Source organism: Mesocricetus auratus, unplaced genomic scaffold, assembly GCF_017639785.1.
Source record: "Mesocricetus auratus isolate SY011 unplaced genomic scaffold, BCM_Maur_2.0 Super-Scaffold_100013, whole genome shotgun sequence".
NCBI lineage: Eukaryota > Metazoa > Chordata > Mammalia > Rodentia > Cricetidae > Mesocricetus > Mesocricetus auratus.
This window is the reverse complement of record NW_024429196.1, coordinates 15,801,992-15,824,460: the sequence shown is the minus strand read 5'-3', so window position 1 is coordinate 15,824,460 and position 22,469 is coordinate 15,801,992. Positions and strand designations below refer to the sequence as shown.

At 41.9% G+C, this 22,469-nt stretch overlaps 2 protein-coding genes across 18 annotated transcripts in view; one reads left to right on the top strand and one right to left on the bottom strand.

Moving 5' to 3' along the window:
• Positions 1 to 17,956, top strand: part of Mllt10 (MLLT10 histone lysine methyltransferase DOT1L cofactor) — a 141,147-nt gene extending 123,191 nt beyond the window's left edge. For all 17 annotated transcript variants that reach the window (XM_040755427.1, XM_040755431.1, XM_040755430.1 and 14 more), the window contains 9 exons: positions 1,751 to 1,868; positions 3,245 to 3,317; positions 5,518 to 5,672; positions 7,572 to 7,760; positions 8,146 to 8,234; positions 8,369 to 8,733; positions 9,408 to 9,504; positions 13,733 to 13,951; positions 16,296 to 17,956. In XM_040755427.1, the coding sequence (XP_040611361.1) occupies positions 1,751 to 1,868; positions 3,245 to 3,317; positions 5,518 to 5,672; positions 7,572 to 7,760; positions 8,146 to 8,234; positions 8,369 to 8,733; positions 9,408 to 9,504; positions 13,733 to 13,951; positions 16,296 to 16,340 (1,350 nt within the window). In that variant the 3' untranslated portion in view covers positions 16,341 to 17,956. The remainder of the gene's footprint in view (positions 1 to 1,750; positions 1,869 to 3,244; positions 3,318 to 5,517; positions 5,673 to 7,571; positions 7,761 to 8,145; positions 8,235 to 8,368; positions 8,734 to 9,407; positions 9,505 to 13,732; positions 13,952 to 16,295) is intronic.
• Positions 16,689 to 22,469, bottom strand: part of Dnajc1 (DnaJ heat shock protein family (Hsp40) member C1) — a 152,830-nt gene continuing 147,049 nt past the window's right edge. The window contains exon 12 of the mRNA XM_040755442.1: positions 16,689 to 19,343. Coding sequence (XP_040611376.1) covers positions 19,329 to 19,343 — 15 coding nt within the window. The 3' untranslated portion in view covers positions 16,689 to 19,328. The remainder of the gene's footprint in view (positions 19,344 to 22,469) is intronic.

Sequence of the window (22,469 nt, the reverse complement as noted above, 5' to 3'; positions counted from 1 at the left end):
TGTTTCAGGTATCCATACTACTAAGTACATACTAAGTTTCCATTGTTGATCTTTAGGTTGAAGGTGGCTCATCTTTCACTGTGGATTAATCGATAATTTAATTTTTTGTGTGTGGGTTGTGTGGGTGTATACCTAAGAGGGAAGGGGCAGTTCTCTCCAATGAGTGAATCCCAGGAATGGGATTCAAGTCATCAAACTTGGTTTCAAGGGTCCTTACCCCCTCATATATAAACTTCATATATAAAACTTAGTCTATATGTATATTCTTGAACATAAAGAAGTAGTTCAATTACATTTACACATTAAATGTGAACTACAGAATACCTTGTAACAATGGGAAGCAAAGGATTGTATATTGTAGAAACCACTACTATGGATTGTAAGAGTACAGTCTTTATGCTTAATAAATTGTCCATGCCATGATATAAAGTTGCTTGAGATAGGAATTGCCCAGAAACAGTTTATTCTCTATATAATGTGCTTGTCATAACTGATGTCATCAGACTCTCCTTACTGTTAAACATGTCACAAGATCCTGTGTCTCTTCTCTGCTGTGATCTTCTTTTTTTAAGATTTTATTTATTATATACACAGTGTTCTGTCTGCTTGTATGCCTGAAGGTCAGAAGAGGGCACAGATCTCATTACAGATGGTTGTGAGCCACCATGTGGTTGCTGGGAATTGAACTCAGGACCTCTGGAAGAGCAGCTCTTAACCTCTGAGCTGTCTCTCCAGCCCCCAATCTTTCTTCTTTATATGTGACAAATACTCAAACTCTTTTGAAATTGTTTTCAAGAGTTTTGTTGTGAAGTAGCTATGCATTGATTTTAGTCATGAAAAAGAGGAGTAAGTTTATTTTAAATTTTGTGATTCTGTTAAAACTGAAAATTATTTCAGAGTAGTAAAAGCTTTGTGGTAGCTACAATATTTTGTGAACAGGAAATTTGTTTCCAAAATGGCACATCTTAAGGTTCTGATATTCTTGGAAAATGGGAGCCTATAACATCAAAGAAGGCATTTTATTACATTGGATTGTGCAACACTTTGGCCAGCCTCCTTAACTTCATCTGTTTAAGGGTTCATTCTTGCTTGTTTGGCACAGGTCCCAGTTAGAGGCCTTCATGCTTGTGGTTAGCAACATGAATGAGTCATAAACTGTGGAGGAGCTCTTCAGTTAGTAGAACTGGCTTCCAGCCAAAAAGACAGTGCCTTATATGGGGTCAGGGCAAAGCTGTGGTTGGTTGAGCTCTGCATTGTATAAAAAAAACATACTTGTGATGCGTGTTTGCTTTCTTTTAAAATAAAAAAAATAACAAAACATCACAATTAGCAGGTTTTTCTGATGGCAGGGTTAAGCAATAGCAAACAAGGCTCTGAGCAGTTCAAATGCTAGAAGTAGAAGTTGAACCTTTGATCTTCACAGCCAGCTTGTGATGTAATGAGAGGCAGTATTTGTTAGACATCTGTTGTCTACCTGCCTGATTTTCTAAATGGTTTAATGAGATTAAAGAATTAGTTCTAAGTCCACTTGGTTACCATAGTACTAGGTTTAGTGTAGATTAGATCCACTCCTTAAAAATATTGGAGTTCTCAAAAATTGTCCTTAGATGTTAAAGCAAAGCAATTACTTTTTAGAAGGGCAGCATTTCTGCTTACATTCTGAGATAGAGAACGCTGCTAAGACCACAGGAGGTAAACTGTTAAGCATTTCCAGTCTGATTTACTAATTATTGTGCTTCTTTTCATTTAGGCAAATACCCTTTCCGGATCTTCTCTTAGTCAGGCACCAGCTCATATGTATGGCAGTAGATTAAATCCAAATCCACCCATGGCAGTTCTCATAGCTCAGTCTGAAAGCAGCCAAACAGGTAAAGCCCTTTCCTGGTGTACACTTTCTCTGTGTTAGGTCATTTTCTTGAGAGGGGATGGGGGGAAAGGGAGGGAAGGAGGAAGGGAGAGACACACAAACAGACCCACCCACCACCTAGGGATGTTGTTAATAAAGGACTGTAGTTTATTTTATTTTCTTTTTTTAAAAAAAACAAAAGAATCACAATTGTAAGTAAGTAGGTGCCATGCTGCAGAGTAGTGATGTGCCTTTTACTTTCTGGAATGTAAATATTTAGGCTGAGCTAGCATATCAGCCGGCAGAAGTATGACGGTCTCTCCTGTGACTTGTGACAGATGTGTTCAGTCGTCAGTTGTATGCAGTAAAAGCAACATAACATTGGGCTTTGCTGTGAATAGCCCAAGCCTTCATTTGCATAAGTCATGAAAGTGAATTAGACAAACTTGGTTTTAAAAAATCCTGTTAGAGAATCTCTATAGTGTTTAGTAATCCTGTGTGTTTTTTTTTTTTCTTTTAAAACCAGTTGGCATTCATAGCATTTGCCTCTTGTACTATTTTAATTGCCTCTGCATTTACTTTGTTTCATTGCATCCCTAAGGATTTGTTGACATGTCCAAGTAGTCAGGACTGGAAAGGGAATGGCTCTAGCGTTCACCAAGAATGCATTACTTACTGTGTCTTCTCCCTTCAGTGGTCAGAGGCTACCTGACTTAGACCCCTTATCCTAAGCAGCAACCTGAAAGAGGCTAGATAGCCTGTAAAGGCCTGGAATGCAAGCTCCTTAAGAAGTGAGGGTCTCATATCATGTATCAGCAATATACTTATCAGGGTTGCATTTTTTCAGTTTAATCAAGATATATAGGTTGTTTTTTTGTTTTTTGCCAGTTGGGATATATGCTACATATATTTTAATTGGTGTGAAGGGTCACTTAACAATTTTAGTTTTGGTGTATAGGGTTCCGTAGAGATGTATTTTGTGACTTTGTCTGGGATACGAGGTGTTAAAAAATACAAAGCATAAGGATTTGCTGTGATAAGCATACAGATTAGCTGTCGACAGCTGTGATTCATTACTTTAACCGTAGAAATTAAAAGTGGCTGAGACGAGGGCAGTACAAATTCAAACCACGCTTCTGTGCTGTAAAATTGAAAGGAATGAAAGAACAGAACATAATCCATGGTCTTTTACACCCACAAAAATGTGTACAGACAACACTTTACACGCCACAGTTTTGACAGCTCTCCACAGCAACATGCCAGGCCCTCCACTCTCATAACTGGTGAGATTCTGGTGTGGGCTTGATGTAGATTTTAGGATAACTTCAGAGCAAGGGTTTGGAACATCTTATCTAGTAAGAGAGCCACTTTATCAACTCTGAAATATTTACACTGCAGATCAAGATCTGGGAGACAATAGCCGAAGCCTAGTTGGTCGAGGAAGCTCACCCAGAGGAAGCCTCTCACCAAGGTAAGCATTGTTTATATTGCACAGCATAGGGAAGGAACACTTTTGAGATCTGGAAACTTTGTTATCTTGATCAGTAAAGTGTGTATTTGTTGAGGCTATAAACACATTCTGTAGATAAGAAGCCTGTCTAGACAGTCAAGAAAAATGATCCTAAATTAATTGAAATGTTAATTTTAAACATATTGTTAGATTCCTAAGCTAAAAGGAATACATTTTCATATGTTTCTAATCAGTTTGAACAGTTTATCATTTGTATATTTAGCTTCTGGAATGATTAATGCATTGACTTGAATGCTTTTTTTTTTAAATCATAAAATACTAAACCTTAAGATGCAAACCCAGGACTGTCACTGTTGGGTTACAACTTTGACTGAGTCTGTAGTTGCTACCCCACAAATGAAACTCTTTAAAGTCCTCTAATTCCTTTTAGATTGTTTGAAGCAGAGTGTAGCCAGTGTTATGTATTTTTATTAGATTTTCTTAGGTTTTAGGTGATATCCACCCAGAACCATTCTACTACTATGAAATTTATCAGAGTGGGATTAACGAACCATGTAACTTGTGTTCTAAAGGAAAGTTGCTGGGGAGTAGGTGTCAGTAGAAGGGCATGGATTGTGTCTTTTTATTCCATTTTCAACTTCTGCATCCTTCTCTAGTTTGTTTTTTTCTATGTTCCCCAGCTTTGCTTTTTAAATTAATTAATCAACCAATTCATTTATTCATCCATCCATCCATCCATCTATCAGTCCATCCATTTATTTATTTATTAAGTATATAGCGTTCTCTGCATGTATTTCTGTACACCAGATCTCATTACAGATGGTTGTGAGCCATCCTGTGGTTGCTGGGAATTGAACTCAGGACCTCTGGAAGAGCAGCCAGTACTCTTAACCTCTAAGTCATCTCTCCAGCCCAATGTTCTCCAGTTTTATAAACTTTGTCTCACATTGAGTTGGTTGAGGATAGAAACAGAAGCCAGTTCTTGGTTCTTTCATGTAAGGGAGGAATTCCCTGAAAATGAGGAACCTTTCATATTGTGACACAGGGAGCATTCGTGTTGCCTATCTAGTTGGGGGATGTTTGTTGAGGAACACATTCTTTATCCTTCTTGACAACAGTCCAGTAACTTAAACAGGCCATAGCACAATGAATGGTACTAAATTATTTCTGGTATGCATTTAAAATGTTACATTATTTTTTAAACATAAGCCTGTAGTGGTCAAACTTAGCCTTGCATAATATATTTGGAAAGTGGTGGTTAGCTCATGATGGTTGTACGTAGAATAGAGCACCTTACTGCTTGAAGTCCTTATTTTTAATAAATTGCTGTATAACAAGCTATGGCCAAGGTGAGAACACTAGTGCATTGCTAGAATACTGAGACCAAAGATGGCTTCATTTATTAATGTAAAACCAAAACTGGGCACGAGAAAATTATGTGTTCATTTTCATTCAAGAAACGTTTATTTTGAAAGGTTAGGATCTGTTTGAAGAACTAACCTAAGACATTTTAAAGATACTTGTGTGATCTGTTCTACACATAAACTTGCTTTGTACTGAATGATTTTCCTTAGAACTGAAAGGTTTTCATCTTCAATTCAAAAATCATTAAATTTTTCTTTAGGATATTGTCGATTGTAAGTTCAAATGTCCCCCACAGTGTTACACTTCTAATAGAATTTTTATTAATACATAGTGGTCGTCCTTTATGCATGCTTTACCTGCATGTATGTTTGTGTACCACATAAAGATTCAGTGTCCAAGGAATCCAAAAACATGCATCAGATCTTCAGGAATTAAAGTTCCAGACGGTAGTGAGCCACCATGTGTGTTGTGGGCACTAACCCTTTGCTGTCTCTGCAGCTCCAGCCTGTCCTCCTGGGCATTCTAAAAGTTTTCCTAGTGGCTGTCTCCAGTGTCCTATGTAAAAGCCTTGCTGCTTGTTCACAGGCCAACTCAGAGATTATTAGCAGTTTGTTTTCTAGGTTTTTTTTAAGTTACTATGTTTTTATTTATTATTTTATAATTAAAGGAGGAAGACTGATAATATAATGATTCAATTATGGTTTCCTGAGACCTGATATCTCTGCCATAGACCACTTGGTACCAGAAAAGTTGTACAGGAAAGGGGTTCTTAGCATGATAGAAGAAACTGATACACAGCTTTGTTTTGTAACTTGAGAATTAATATTTTTGACAGATCCCCTGTGAGCAACTTACAGATTCGCTATGATCAACCCAGCAATAGCAGTTTGGAAAATGTGCCTCCAGTAGCAGCGAGTATTGAGCAGCTTTTGGAGAGGCAGTGGAGTGAAGGACAGCAGTTTTTATTAGAACAGGGCACTCCTAGTGACAGTAAGTACTCATCCTCTTGTGTCTAAAAATGGAATGGCATTGGTTGGAATAACAGATAGATTAATGTATGTGGAACAACTAATTTACCCAAGATGATAATGGCATTATGGCATGCACTTTATATAATTAGAGATGATATGGTGCTATGCTTTGACAGATCTGACTCTATAGTGTTAACTCCAAACTTGTCTTTAAATATTATTAACACTGTGATCTCAGGCAAATGTTTTGTTATGTTTGTTTGGTTCAGTTTTTAGTTTCTTTAGTCTCTTATTTGTGGAATTGGGATTAGGACTGTAACTGTATCCTCGGGATGTTATGAAGGTAAATTACATGAAAAATTGCCTTAAGTGCTTTTTGTTAGCTCCTCTTCCTTTATCATGCTATATATGCTTTGTTCTTGTCAGCTTGTGAAAATACGCAATATGCTCTCAGGTTGCTCCCAGAGGTCTTTTAAAACAGTGTGTCCAGGGCCTGGGGAGATGGCTCAGCAGTTAAGAGCTCAGGCTGCTCTTCAGAGGACCTGTGTTCAATTCCCAGCACCCGTATGGTGGCTCACAACTGTCTATAACAATTGTTTAAGGGGATCAAATAGCCTCACATAGACATCCATGCAGGCAAAACACCAGTGTACATAAAATACACATTTAAAAACCCAGAAAGAAAAAAGAAAAAAATTATCTTGTCAGGTATAACTAGGTATGTATCTTACAATTTAAAGGAATAGTAATTAGATAGGCATTGTGATACCTGTTTCTAATTCTGGCACTCAGGAGGTAGAGGCAGGCAGATCTCTGTGAATTCCAGGCCTGTCACGGGCTACTTGGTGAGACACTAACTCCCCAAAAGGAATAGTAATTAATAAATTTTATATTTAATTGGAATGGTAATCCTACTTGTGAAATTATATGATATATGTTTTATACACATATTTAGTACTTTTGGTTTTAAGTGTTAAAACCACAAGGGGGAAAAATGCCCAAAAAAGCGTTGGAACAGGCGAGGGAAGACGGGCAGGTGATTCTGCCAGTGTTGGCATGGAAGCTTCCTCTGCTTTATTTTATGAAAACAAGGCTTTTAAAAACTTCTAGTCAGCCAAGTAGCTTTAAGGTGATACATTTAGGAATGGTGCCCTTGCCTAAAACTGCTGTTTGTGAGAGGACAGGTTCTTTTGACTCTTCTGAGCACCTTAAGGGGGATAAAGTTATGTCTTGTACTGCTAGAGCTGTGTCTTTTGAAGGCCCTGAGGTCATGTTAAGTAAATACAACCTTTTAATACCTGGAGTTTTTAAAGTGTCCATCACTGTGGCCTAACAGCATTGCTCTTGATTGTCAGTTGGAAGTCCCAGCCTTGGAGGAATTCACAGGGTATGTGAGGTGAAATGGAGGAGCAGGAAGCTTGTTTAACAGCCTGTCTCCCTGAAGAGATAAGTAGCAGGGTGCAGATACAGCGCTCCCTGCTGGGGAGCCTGCAGAGAAACAGGTTGAGCATCTAGGATGGCAGGCTTTCTGCCAGGTGTCTGATGGCAGGCTTGGTTTTTGTTGTTGATACTACTGCTGCTGTTACTGCTTTGTGTTCTTGAGGAAAAATGAAATGCCGTCATTTTTCTTTGAGAATAAAAACTACTTGAACCTGACGGGTTCTGTTTATTGGATCAGTTACTGGCCCCAAATCTTCCATTTAAAAACCGTGTTCCTTTGTGTATATATTCCTAAATATAACATGATGTTTATATCTACATTCAAATCGAGGAATAAACCTCAGTCATTTGGTATTAGTTTACAGAATTTCCACATTTTTATTATATTTCTAAAGCAGTTGACACTATTACTACTATATAAGTCTTACTCGTGGGAGTAGAGCTGTCTTTACTAAAAATTACACAAATAATTTGCTAGTTTTAGGAATGCTGAAGTCATTACACCAACTCCAAGTTGAAAATCGAAGATTAGAAGAACAAATTAAAAACTTGACTGCCAAAAAGGAACGTCTGCAGTTACTAAATGCACAGCTTTCAGTGCCTTTTCCTACAATAGCGAGCAATCCTAGCCCACCTCATCAAACACACACGTTTTCTGCACAGACTGGTGAGTATGGAAATACTTGTTTTGAAGGAAAGTAGGTTGGACTTGTCATCTACATAGTAAACAATAACTAGTTAACAATTAGTTATGTTAAGATATAGGAAACAAATGGTGGGTTATTTCTGAGGGACATAGACAATCTCTGTTAATTTTCTTGAGTTTTGTTTTCACTTCAGTGCATAGTTTAATGATAAAACTTATTTAAATGTAATGATGTCATAATTGATTCAAAGCTACAGTATTCAGTACCCGAGGGGGGGCGGGATTTAAATCAGTTTTAGGAATAACATATGGGGTTCGGCATGTGCTTTTAAAATAGCATTTAATCTTATATGTAATACGATGTAATTTAACAAGGTAAATATTTTTTATCTTTTACCATTTCTAGCTCCTACTACTGATTCATTGAACAGCAGTAAGAGCCCACATATAGGAAACAGCTTTTTACCTGACAATTCTCTCCCTGTATTAAATCAGGTAATTTTTGTGGTTATGTTCATTTGTCTGTTTTACTTGTGAATAGTAGCATATTGCATTCAATGATGTAAAATCATTTTAAACAGTTCTGCTGCACTCTTTCCAGTCTAAGTATCTATTCTTTCTTACACTAGGACTTGACTTCCAGTGGACAAAGCACCAGCAGCTCTTCCGCCCTGTCTACCCCCCCACCTGCTGGGCAGAGTCCAGCTCAGCAAGGCTCAGGAGTTAGTGGGGTTCAGCAGGTCAATGGTGTGACAGTAGGGGCGCTAGCTAGTGGAATGCAGACTGTAACATCCACCATTCCTGCCGTGTCTGCAGTCGGTGGAATAATTGGAGCTTTGCCAGGTAACCAACTGGCAATTAATGGCATTGTAGGAGCTTTAAATGGCGTAATTCAGACCCCGGTCACAATATCCCAGAACCCTGCCCCCCTCACCCACACCAGTGTACCACCTAATGCAGCACATCCGATGCCAGCCGCTGCACTGACTAACAGGTAAGAAGCTTCCTTCAGTATGGTTTTCATTATTTCTTTTATTTTTCATGCAGCATGTTATCAGAGTTGTCCTTGTTCTGGGTTAGGATTTTTAATGAATTTTGTAGATGTTCTGTAGGAAAAATAGCTGCCAAAACTTACTGAGTAAATAAGTATTTGGTACTCATAGGGTTTTTTTCTTATTAAACTGATAAAATTCAGTTCAATATCAGTTTGAGTAACATAATGTTAAATACATTCTGTGTTGAAAATGTCAGTCCCAGTCTGTGATAGGTGTCTTTAACTGTTACTTTTTCTTAGTCCTTCTTTCAGCGTGTGTGTTTCTTTTTCTGCAAAGATATTATTGTGGCAGTCATGCAATCCTGGTTCTGCATGATTTAGCAGCACAGGTTTGATATTCTCTAGCCACAGATTGTAATGAAGTGAGGGCTAGGTGATCATTACATACACTTTATTACAAGCACATAAGTTGTGTTTCTTAAGTTTGTGCCTGTTTAACTTCTTGACAGTGCATTCCTTTTTAGCTGTGTACGCATGTATAGGCGAAAAGAATAATTTGTGCATAACGAAGTGTTGTAGATAAAACTGAGTTCGTTAAATACCCCGTGAAGAGGCTGCCTTTCGTATCATCTGAAAAGGCTGCAATAGAAGTAAGGATTGCAATGGTTTTTCAGTGCCTCGGGACTGGGATTACTGTCCGACCAACAGAGACAGATGTTTATCCAGCAACAGCAATTCCAGCAGCTGTTAAGCTCCCAGCAGCTCACACCAGTAAGTTCTTTGTTTTGACAATATTTTGTTTTTGTGGGGGGGTCAGGGTCTGGTGTTGCAGACTAATAGATGTTGAGTGTAGTGTAGGCTCCTCTATTGTGAATGTGTATCCATAAAGTTGTCTTGCCTTTGACATAACCTCCACCATCACATTTGTTGATTGTTTTACAAATGTTAGGACATGTATTGTGGTGTTAACTAGGCTCTGGGTATTTTCAAGTGATGGTAGTGAGGAAAGCGTGAGGGGGATGATGGCATCAAGTGGTCCAAGGACAAAGTAAGGTGAGGGCCAGTTTACTTCTTTTGTGGTATTGGGAGGAGAACCTAGGGCCTCACGTGATAGACTTGCTGGACTAGCATTCCACCATGGCAGTCCATCACCAGTTCCAGGTTGAGATGGGCCTGTCTAAGCTTCTTGGGCGATGGTATTTGACCCATTCTGTCACATAGCTCTAATAGTTAAATGAGTTGTGCTGATCTGGCTTCATTCATGCCCTAGTTTTCTTTCTTTCTTAAAGGATTCATTGGAGAATATTGAACTTGAACAATGATTAATGATAGTGATCAAGGGTTTTTAGAAATATATTTGCAGTATGGCAGTTGTTTTGGGAGGGAAGCAAGATAGACTCAACAGTAGGAATGGGAATCACTAGCAGGGCAGTTGTCATCCTGACGTTGTGCCTTTCTGGTAAGGTAACTGTAGAATTGTAGTATGCTTTGATGACAGTAAAAAAACAAAAGAGGAACAGCTGAGTGTTGATTTTTACAGACATACAGAGGAACCAAAGGGAAATATTTTTCTGGAGAAACAGTAATTCTAGCCGGGTGGTGGTGGCACACACCTTTAATCCCAGCACTCGTGAGGCAGAGGCAGGCGGATCTCTGTGAGTTTGAGGCCAGTCTAGTCTAAGCCACAGAGAAAAGCCTTTTTCTTAAAAAAAAAAAAAAAACTATTGTCACATTCAGTTCATCCTTCTGACCCACCTGTTGATTCATTTATCTGCAAATCAAAAATAGCAAAAAATGTACATTTGTACTGGATCTGCATATTCCTTTTTGGGGGGGTCTACAATTCCCTGAATAACACTGTGTAACTAATTATGTATTATTTTCTTTGTATTTGTAACTATATGTGTTTTCATTGTTTTGTCTACCAGCAATGATTTTCAAATACATGGGATAGTACACAAGTTAAATACAGACACTATGCCTTTTTTTTTAAGCTAGGATATTCATATGTATTACTGTCTGGCTTTGAATTCATGTCCTCCAGCCTCCGTCTCCTCAAGTGCTGAGATTTCAGGCATGTCTCAGCAAACGTAGCTTTAACTATGCCCTAAAAAGGGAGGATGAAGTATGCTTCTGATAGTGTGTGGATGGGATAGGGAAGCACACACCTGTGACCCTAGCACCCAGGAGTCGAAGGCCAGACTAACTATATAAGACTGTCTCAGAAAGCCCAAACCTCAGCCTCTAATGCTTACTGTCACCACCTCCTGTCTGTGCACAGGAGGGGACAGACTTAGAAGTCTCGTCATTGTCCTGTGTCTTCCTGACTTAGCAGTTACACCTGACAATCGATTATTCTCTCCAGCTGCTATGATATCACGGACCTACCTAGTTAGTTCTGTTTTGTTTCCCATTTTGGGTCTCCCCCCACTCCCTCTCCCCAAGACAGGGTTGCTTTGTATTGTTTTGGAGGCTGTCCTGGAACTTGCTTTGCAGACCAGGCCGGCCTCTTCTTACCTAAAAGCTGAGTTTAGCAATGTCCTTCACCCTCAGATGTTTCGGTTTGGTCCATGTCTTCATCTTGAGATTAGACTTCTGTCCAGAGTGTCTCACTCTGGATCTCCACCCCCCACTGCATAGCTGCCTGCCTGCACTTGACGTGAAGGGCATTTAAACATGTCCCAGACTGAGCTGCCATGCTTGGCTGCTCCACGTTGCCCAACTCTGCCTTGCAGTTGCTTAAGTCAAAACTTGTAGTCTTTTTTTTTTTTTTTAACTACATACTACAGTGACTTCACGAAATCCCTCCTCATTAACTGGGTGTGGTAGCACACAGCTTTAATCTGAGCATCAGGGACAGAGGTTGGCACCCTGCATAATGACACTGTGTCTGTCCCCACCCCCAAAAGAAGGAAAGCAAGCTGCCTCCTCTGCTCAAAAGCGCTTTCTTGACTTCCCAGTTACCTCTCATGGTCTCGGTGGGAGCCCTGCTCTCTTTCCCCTGCTCATCGCCAGCCTCATTGGGCTCTTGTGGGTCCAGAATCTCTGTGCACAAGCTCTCACCGAGATCCTAGAAATGCCCTCCTTCCCCCTTATCCACTTGTCTAATGCAGTGTCCTCAAGTCTTTGTCCTGTGTTGACTTGACAGAGCCCCCACTACTTACTGCAGTCTCACGGACTTTGTCTACTCTTAGCAGCAATCACATTATAGCATTCTTTCTCATGTCCGAGGCAGGCACCTGACCACCATGTATCCCAAACAGCTAATACAGTGCCTAGTAGTCAGCACCCAGGAAATATGTCTTGAAATGGATTTTTGCTTGCTGAATAGAAAATCCAGAAACACAGCAATAAAAGACTTGTGAGGAGTGGAACATTCATTTGGAATATTTCTGTCAGGGCCCCACATTGAGAGGCATCTGTCTGGTCCAGCAGACTTATCTGACCTGTGCTTGGAAGGAGGAGTGTGGATTGAGGAGAAAATTAGACCAGAAGAGTCAGGAGGGAACATCCAGTGAATACTTAGATAAGCCCCAAGTTTATTACACAAAGGTCTTATATTCTCCAGGTTAAAGGGGGAAGGCAAAAGGCTTCTTACCAAGATACAAGGAGCAAGCAATCATAATAACCTTCTCAGTACCACACCCTAAACCAGATATCCTGTTGTCAATGCAAGACACACAAAAACCATACCTTAGGCCAAACATGCTGTGGATGCAATCTTGAAGAAGCAGTAATAGGCTTGAACTCTCTGACCTTAAGTCAAGATGAAACGGAGCCACTTCTGTGGGCCCCAACATATTTCTAAAATACTTGCAGAAATGTCTGAAAAGAATTATGGACAGGGTTTGACCTTGTGATGCAATTCTGAAGTAATTAATGATGGTATGATTGACCTGCTGTAGTTGTTCCTCTGCTGCTGTGACAAAACCCTGACCAAAGCCACTTAAGGAGGAGAGTGTGAGCTTAGTTTAGCTCACATCTAGGGAAACCACAGCAGGAATTCTGCTCACCAGCTTCTCCACATGGCTTGTCCAGGCTGTTTTCCTGGACAAGGGGTGGCACTGTCTTTAGAGGGTGGACCTTCCCACATCAATCTCTAACAAGAAAATGCCCAACATACATGCCTGTAGGCCACCTCATCTTGTTGGTTGAGGTATCTATCTCTTCAGATAACTTGCTTGTGTGTGGACCAGAACCAAAGTAGCCCTATCTTTAAGCATCTCCATTCTCCGTGCTTATGATGGACAGCCTCATTTGATTGTGTTTCTCCTATCTTTGCTAGCAGGGTTTTAAAAAAATGGTCAATTCCCAGGTGGTTAACCTAGTGCAATTGCTTTTCTAGATGGGGCCATCTGTTTGTTTAAATCTGCCTATTTGTTTACTTGTTTGTTTATTTTGGTTTATTGAGACAATGTCTCTTTTTAACAGCCCTAGCTGTCCTGGAACTAGCTCTGTAGATCAGGTTGGCCTCAAACTTGCCTCTCTACCTCCCAAGTACTGGGATTAAAGGTGTGTGCCAGTACCATCTGGCTTATTTATTTAAGTATGCCTGCATGCCAGAAGAGGGCACCAGATCTCATTATAGGTGGCTGTGAGCCACCATGTGGTTGCTGGGAATTGAACTCTGGAAGAGCAGTCAGTCATCTCTCCAATTCTATTTATTTATTTTGAACAGGCCACATTATATAGGCCTGACTGGCATGGTACTATGTAGACCAAGCTAGCCTGGGAATTCATAGAGATCCGTCTGCCACTGCTTGGCAAATGCTGGAATTAAAGGTCTGTGCCATCACGGTGTTTTTTTGTTTTTTGTTTTTGTTTTGTTTTGTTTTTACGAGACAGGGTTTCCTCTGTATTGTTTTGTCTTGTTTTCTTAATAGTGTGAATGTGATTTACTTTTAAGTAATACTGTCAGAGAAAGAAATGGAAAAGGAATGTTTTGTTGACTGCTGTATCCTCTTGCTAAAGTTCTTCTTCTCTCCCATTTTTTCTGCAGGAACAGCATCAGGCCTTCCTGTACCAGCTGATGCAGCAGCAGCAGCAGCAGCAGCAGCAGCAGCACCACCCGCCTGAGCTCCAGCAGCTGCAGCTCCCTGGGCCCACACAGATCCCCATCAACAACCTCCTTGCAGGGACTCAGGCGCCGCCACTTCACACAGCCACCAGTAACCCCTTTCTCACCATCCACGGGGACAGCACAAGTCAGAAAGTGACCGTGAGTATATTCTGTGGTATACCTCGGGAGGCAAGGATCATAGTGAACAGAGATGGATGTTTTTAGCCAATATTTCCTTCATAAAACCAGTTGTTTTAGCAGCTGGATATTATGAACAAAGGGTCTAAGCCATTTTAATTTACATGTTCTTTAAGTATGTCAATTTGAATTTGCATATAAGGTTTGAAGGCCATTTTTAATGTAGCTTTTCCTGAAATATTTTAGTTGTTGAGGTATCAGACAGCCCATTCAACACAGGTTATTTTTTAAAAAGAAACTTTAATTTGATTATAAAATTTTCTCCCTTTAATTTTATATATGTTTTATCATGTTTGATATGGTAGATATGCAAAGTTAGGGCAATAGTCTAAGCTTTCTACCAGATTCCTTAAAAAAGTAAATTGCTGAGCCAGAGAGATGATTGAATGCTTGACAGGGCATCTTAAGCACCTGAGTTCAGTTTCCAGCACCTAGCATAGCCACTTGTAACTCCTGCCCCAGGAGTTGCATACCCTCTCTGGCTTCTGTAGGTACCTGTACAGGTATATACCTGCATATAAACCCAAACCCACAGACAGGTACTCTCTCTCTCTCTCTCTCTTTTTCTCTCCCCCCCCCTCTCTCTCTCTTTCTTTAAATCTTTACCCCAATCACAGTTTCAATAGAATGTAAAAATTAAATGTATTATGATTTATAAATCATAGCATCTAACTCTATGGGAATAAAAGTGAAGGTAGGTGTGGCTGCAGGAATAGCCCCCACACATGAACTCATGATTTAGGGCCATTGGCTTATGTTAAGTCTTCCCTAACTCCAGTTGAGGACAGACACCTGTAAGACAATACTGCAGTAGAGTGTGGAGGCCAGAGAAGGACTAGGGGTCAGGTGGGCAAATGTGAGCACTGATATTGTCATGTTCCGTTACTTTGAGGTTTTCTCTTGTGATTTTAATTTTAACCTTCAAAAACATTGGTTTTCATTTAGTAATGAATACTGAGCGGGTCAAAGTCTGGGCTAATTGTTGAGAGTCCTCTTGCTGTGCTTGTTTTCTGAGTGTGAGTACTGTCTCCTTCTCCCATCTATGATTCTGTGTTTATATGGGCATTTGACACCATTTCCCATGCTTTTGTTTATGGATATTTTCCATATTAAAAATAGATGGATTATAAGCTAGTTTTCCCCAAGTTATGCAATATGAGATATTTTCAGTGAAATAACCACAATAAATAATTGGAGACTAAACATCCTTCTGGGGTGTTGGCATATGCCTATAAGCTGCTTGAGTGGCTGAAGCAACAGGATCATGAGTTTGAGGCCTGAGTCATACAGAGAGACCTTATCTGTCTGTCTGTCCTTCTGTCTGGGTCTCTCTCCCTCACCTTCCCTCTACTCCTTCTCAGAGACAGGGTCTCTACATAGTCCTGGATGTTTTAGAGCTCCTTGTGTAGGCCAGGCTGACCTCAAACTCCTAGAGATCCATCTGCCTCTGCTGCTGAGTGCTGGGATTGCAGGTGTGCACTGCCACAGCCGGCTGAGACCCCTCTTAACAATAGAGTACTAAGGGCAAAGCTGGGCAATGAGGGAGATGCCAGGGACCACGGAGTACACTGTCATGTCATTTCAGCCATTAAATTGAGAGGTGCAACCCCACGTATTATCGGCAAGAGGTAAAAGAAGAGGTTAGTGCTCAGAAAACATACAACATTGGGGTCAGGACGATGACTTTCTTGGTCCATAAAAAATGCAGTGTTGGCCACACCATGTACATGGGAGGGAATTCTGCATCTTTCCTTGGGCACTGTATTCAAGAACAGACACCCCACCTTTTGTTTTTTTGTTTTGTTTTTGTTTTTTCTTTTTCGAGACAGGGTTTTTCTGTGGCTTTGGAGGCTGTCCTGGAACTAGCTCTTGTAGACCAGGCTGGCCTCGAACTCACAGAGACCTGCCTGCCTCTGCCTCCCAAGTGCTAGGATTAAAGGCGTGCGCCACCACCGCCTGGCTCAGACACCCCCACCTTTATGATTTACATGTGCCCAGTGTGGTGGTGGTCTTTTTTTTTTTTTTTTTTTTTTTTTTTTTTTTAACGAGACAAGGTTTTTCTGTATTGTTTTGGAGGCTATCAGTCCAGCCTGGCCTCAAACTCACAGAGATCCGTCTGCCTCTGCCTCCCGAGTGCTGGGATTAAAGGCGTTCTTAATCTTACAAAATTTGTACTCTCTGTGCTGAAAAGATAAATCCCAACGTGTGCCTCATTGGATGAGTTATAGTCTCAGTTAGAGTCTATTATCTCAAGTCTTGGGCAACATTGACTGAATTGATGTTTCTACTTTGTTTTGAACCACAGAGACTTAGTGATAAAACTGGGCCAGTAGCTCAAGAGAAAAGTTGACACTTGAACAGCATCTCCTTGGCTTTCCTGCTGTCGACACTCCCCGGCTGCTGCAGAGCTCGGCCACAGCTATGAAGGAAGATGGCAGGCGTGCGCAGGGAAGGACGCCACATGTGCTCTTGTAAGGGTTTGCTTAGTTTTCTTGTCACTTCGTTGCACTGAAATGAAATTCCTATATCCCCATCCCCTATCAAAGTGTTTGAACTTTGGAAGAAAAATGAGTAACTTTTTTGTCAATGAAATAATTCATACACAGAATTTGTCAACATGAGAAAAATGGAGTGTGCTCGGTTGCCCAGCTGGTTTTGTCATAAATTGGAGACACAAATGGTAAAACTAAAGACTTACTTCATTTGCAAACCACTTGGTTTTATTGTAAAAGTTGTGGAATATGAACTAGGGATCTCATTTGGGACAGAGTGTGCTTGTTCTATGGGGCAGAACTTAAGTCTTAAGAACTGTCCAATTTCTTCTCCTGGAGTTGTATTCATTAACTACTGTGATTATACAGATCCTCAACTGGGGCTTTGCAAATGTCCTAAAAATTCCTTTCTAATGAGATTTGTCCATTCGGTGATCAAATTAGGATGGGGACACCTGCTTCTGCTGACAGTAATTTTCTCTTGCCAAAAAAAAAAAAAAAAGCTTAGTGTTAAAACCTACTCTATTTAAAGAGATCTTGAGTTAAGCGAGTTGTAAGACTGCTGGGAGAACCAGATCAATTGGAAATGGGTAATTTTTGTTTCAGAAAGAGACACCAATGTGGAAACTGCTGGTAGGGTCTGGCCTTAATCAAGTGCCTGTTGGGACCTCCACAGATGAAGGGCTCTAGACAGCAGGGAAGGCCACTTGTGCCAGCAGCCTTCCCCATGCTTCTGCCTTTGTTGAAACTCTATGCCACTGTTGAGAGCTCATGCAAACTATTACCTGGGTATTTGTCCACTAATGACTACAAGGAAACAAGTGGATTTGGGGAGACTGTATATTATCAGCCTCTCAGAACTGCCCATTGGAACAGACGGGCCACCACAGTTCCTAAGACCTACCTGTCTCACAGCCATTTGACTTTGGGTAGTCACACTCTTGATTGTGACAAACAATATGGCGGACCTGTAGGTTAAACAGTTGGGGATATAACCATTGATCTATTTCTGAAATGCATGACTTCCTAGTGGAAAAGACCCAGCTGCAGTTCGACCTCCACTGTGTGCTTAGCTGGAAGAACAAGCTCGCACTGCAGCCCGTCTCCTGGTGACGCTGCACAGCTCTTACCTCACTGCTGTAAATACTGTTTGTGAATCTGTTTTGTAATGTGAAAATTCATAAGATAACCTTGATATTTTGATTTGTAATATTTCTAATTGGTAGATTAATTGAAAAGTAAAATTAATTTATTTTTATATGTTCAGGGGAATTTTAAAGAAAGTCAAACCTTTTGTAGATAATTTAAAAGAATCAGTGTGGTTTATTTTACTGATTTAACCCACTGGTTGTTATTCTGTAACAATTTGTATAAATGGTAAATTTCGAATGTGCTGTTATTTTACTTAGATGTAAAATTCCACATGTATTAAAATGTACAAAGTTTTTGTTAATAAAATTTAATGATGTTTATAGCCCCATGCCCATCTTTCTCTGAGAGGCGACTCTCCTGAAGCCATGCCCCTGCATGTGTGCAGTGCTCCCCAGAACTGCGGCTGTGTCTGTCGCAAGTGTCAGCACAGCACCATCTTGGAGCTGTCCTGCTTCTTGGGGTAGGCTGTAGAACACCGTGGAGCAGAGGAGCTGTGTCTGGAGATGGCAGGTAATGGCTGAGAAGAGAAGGGGGGGCGTGTCCACAGTAAGAGGAAGGAGAATCCACGCCAGAGGAGGTGGTTTATTAAAGCATATTAATAAAGCAGTGTGCACACTTGATACGATTAAGTTCACTTGTTCAGAGTAAACTAGGGCATTCTCTGAAAGAGAAGCAGATGTGTTTAATGACCTTTGGGTCAAGGATGCATCAGAATGTAGAGGAATATGAGAGCTGAATGAATAGAAAAATCTGATCCTAGATTCCTATTTTGTTTTAGTTGAGATGGTGCGGGGAGGGGCATGGAGGGGGCATACTTATGTACTCTGGTCAACTCAGTATGCAACTAAGGATGGTCTTGAACTTGTGATCCTTTTTGACTTTGCTTCCTTGGTGGTAGGGTTGCAGGTATGTGCTGTCCCAGCTGGTTTATGTGGTGCTATGTGACTTAAATATCCATCCCTGAGCTCCCAACTTTATTATGGACTGACTGTTAGGTTTATGGAAAGAGACAAATGAAAAATTGACTTTAGAAGCCTTTTCTAGTCAGGCGGTGGTGGTGCTTGGAAGGCAGAGGCAGGTGAATCTCTGGGAGTTCAAAGCCAGTCTGGTCTGCAGAGCAAGTTCATGGACTGGCTCCATAGCTACTGAGAAATCCTGTCTTGAAAAACCGAGAGAAGAGGAGAGGAGGGGGAGGGGGAGAGAGGGAGAGAGAGATCTTTTCTATTACCAGATATGGTGATTTGCATCTGCTAACCCAACCTTAGCTGCTTCTGCAGAGGACCCAGGTTCACTTCTCAGCACACACGTGGTGATTCACCTATCTGTAACTCTACTTCCAGGTGTTTGGCACCCTCTTGACCTCTGGCCACAATGCCTGCAGATGGTACATGTACATCCATGCAGGCTAACATTCATCCAAAATGGGAAGGCCATGTCTGGTGGCAGTCCTGATAACTCTAGGATCTGTAGCCTGTTCGCCCAGTTGTTACTGTCACCCAACGAAAGGAAGGGACACTCCCCATAGCTCTGTGGACAGTTTCAGAGACTCTGACTTCCAGGAGGGTCTTAAGATGAAGTATCCTTTAGCTGTTGCACAGGCCTGTAACCCCAGCACTGTCGAGGTAGAGGCAGGAGCTTCAGGAGTTCAAAGTCATCAGAATTCACGGTTACCCAGGTTCAGGGCTCTGCTGGGTTCATTGAGATCTAGTCTTAAAAAGGAACAGAAGAAAGAAAATGAATGCATCACTCCATAACCGTCTTTCTGTCTAAATTAAACAAAGCCTTTACAGTGAGATGGACAGTTGTGTTTCTGCAGCACTGCAGCTGGTACCCTGGGCCTTGGAGATGGTAAGCCACTGCTGTCACTCCTGAGTTGTGTCCCCAGCCAGGAAGCTCTGTAAGTCTGAGCGTGATGTCATGTTCTAGCCTGCACTTTCTCCTATGTCAATATTTGCAGCAAAGGAAAGTACCCCAGCATCCTGTCCCCAGACGGAAAAGACTAGCTCCCATTCCTCCTCCCAGTCTTTCTGACACGTGTACACATTTATAGCCGGTTTTCAAACAGTTTCCCTGTCCTTAAGGCTAACATACTGTAACAGACAGATCTGGGGCCTGGTTTTGTTACTTGAATAATGTGGTATACATGAATGAGTTTAGATTTTTCCAAGTTGAATTTTGTATTCCTTGCTTAATTTTTTGGTCAACCTACTATGTTTCCCACCCCATGGACACCTTGGCTGCCTCAGTGGGTGTTCTGTGGGGTTGGCAGGGGAATGGGAGTGGGGGAGAGGAGCGTGGCGGGCCTGCAGCATGGGCTCAATGGTAGGCCAGGAAAGAGATTTCGGTATACATGCAGGTAAGTTTCTACTGGCAGCAGCTGAACGTAGCGAGAGGAAAGCATGGACCCTGGGGGAGAGGCTGATGGGAAAACAGCGAGGAGAGAGACACAGAGGTCAGAAGACAGACATGCCAGTAGGAGCCCAGGAGACTCTTCACAGGCCTTCTGCTTGCTGCAAACCTGGGTCCCAAGAGCAGCATGATGTGGCCTAAACTGGGTGTTCTGGTTTGGGTCATAACTCACCTGTGATACAGTAACTCCTCACTCTTGGCTTTGTTTCTAGATTTGTTTTATAGATTAGGAAGTCAATGGTTTAATCACATGAGGCCATGTAAATGTTACATAAGAATTATCTGTAACTCTGAGGGTGGGGTTTCCTGGATGGAGCTACTATATAACGTGAGGTCTGTTGCGGCTGAGACCACCCACCACAGCAGACCATTTACTCTGTTCTCCAGGTTCCCACATCTGCTCCTGGGTCTTTGTGGGCCCCACTGGAAGCTAGGTTCATCTGCATTGGCCCTGAGTTAGTGTGGGCCAGGGTGCGGGGCTGTGTTGGCCTTGACACACTCCAGTGTACCATAGAGCACGGCCACAGAACAGAGGGACAAGAGCTAACAAACAGGCGCCACAGGAGGACTGGAGACTGAGGTGATTTAAAGAATTCAGAGGAGAACATGTGGGCCTCCCTCCCACCCATCTCACCCTAGTATATTAGTTATTTTTCTCTGTATCAAGACCAAGGGGAGGTATTTAGGCCTGTAGTCCCAGAGGCATGAGACTCCATGGTGGCTGAATGGAGGTGGCAGTCCAGCATAGCCACCTACAGGAGCCACAAGCAGTAAACGGCTAATCTGAAATGGCTTTTGGAACCTCAAAGCCCACTACTCCTCCAGAAAGGTCACACCTAGTTCTTTTCTCCCCAAACAGCCACGAACTATGGATATCTTAAGGTTTTATTGCTCTGAAGAGATGCCATGACCACGGCAACTCTTATATGAAAACATTTCATTGGGGTGGCTTACAGTTCAGGGTTCAGGGTTATCAAGGTGGGACATGGTTGCATTGCAGGCAGACCTGGTTCTGGGTTAGGAGCTAAGAATTCTACAACAGGAAGTGAACTGAGACACTGGGACCTCAAAACCCACCTCACAGTGACACACTTCCTCCAACAAGGCCACACCTCCTAGTAGTGCCACTCCCTATGAGCTTATGGGGCCAGTTACATTCAGACTACCACAGTGGAGCGACTATTCAAATGTCATCTGGGAGACATTTCATCAGAGCACCACACCCTGGTTGGTTTGGAAACAGATCCTCCTACCATCTAAATTCTAGGATGACCGGCATGCAACACCACACCTAGTTTTATGGGGCATCTTTTATTGACTCCAGGTCATCGTTAATGCTAAGCAAGTACTCTACCAACTGAACTACAGCCTTAGCCCAGAATTTTTATTCCCATAAGAGAATATAAAACTGAAAAAGAAGTCTACTGATTTTCAGGACTAGAGAGGTAAAGTCAGCCTCAGAAAATACCATGGATGCAGTACCTGGGCATACAGTGATGTGAGCAGGAGTTTGGAGGCAGAGAGAGGACTAGGACAGGACACGGGTAACTAGTCAAAAAGTGAATGCCTGGTAGCTAGGGGGAGGCTATGCCCGATTCCCTAACAGGTCCACAAGTACTCATAGAGCAGGGGTGCTGCAGAAAACCACTCGGGTTTGACAACATGTCGTAGATGGCTGAAAGCAGCTGGAGGATGAGGCCAGAGTGCATCATGACCATGCCTGGGCACAAGAGAAGAGGAAGACAACTGGCTTCCTAGGGCTCTGCAAACCACCTTGGTTTTTCAAGACAGGGTTTCTCTGTGTAGCTCTGGAGGCTGTCCTGGAACTCACTCTGCAGACCAGGCTGGCCTTGAGCTCACAGAGATCTGCCTGCCTCTGCCTCCAGAGTGCTGAGATTAAAGGTGTGCACCACCACCGCCCGGCTGCTCCTTGTTACTTCTAAAGAGAACAGGTCCCCACAGTCACAATCCAGACCAGTGCAACTTCGTAGTTCACAAAGGACTTTCAGGGCTTCCACAGTCTTTGGGAGCTGCCTGGGAAGGCTGCAAAGGGTTCATGAAACCAGAGACTCCTGCAGATTTGGCCTTTAAGGATCCATGTTGAAGCTGACCAGATTAATAGTATCTGCTTCATGGATGCTAACTCAGGAATGAGATTGATGGGAAACCAGAGCAGAGATGTGGAATAATTATGTCTTAGCCATTATTTGGAAGTTGGCCTTGTGTTAGTCATTCATCAGGGCAAGGGGCTTTAAAACTTAAAGTTGAAATAATTGAAACCTGTTTTTACTAAATGCCTACCCTTGATTAGGCGAGGCCACTGCAGTCACGTAAGGCCTTACTCTGGGGAGTGGAGGGACACCCATGCAAGAGATGCAGCCAGGAAGACAAGCCCAACATGGGTGGAGTCCCTCCCAGGATGGACC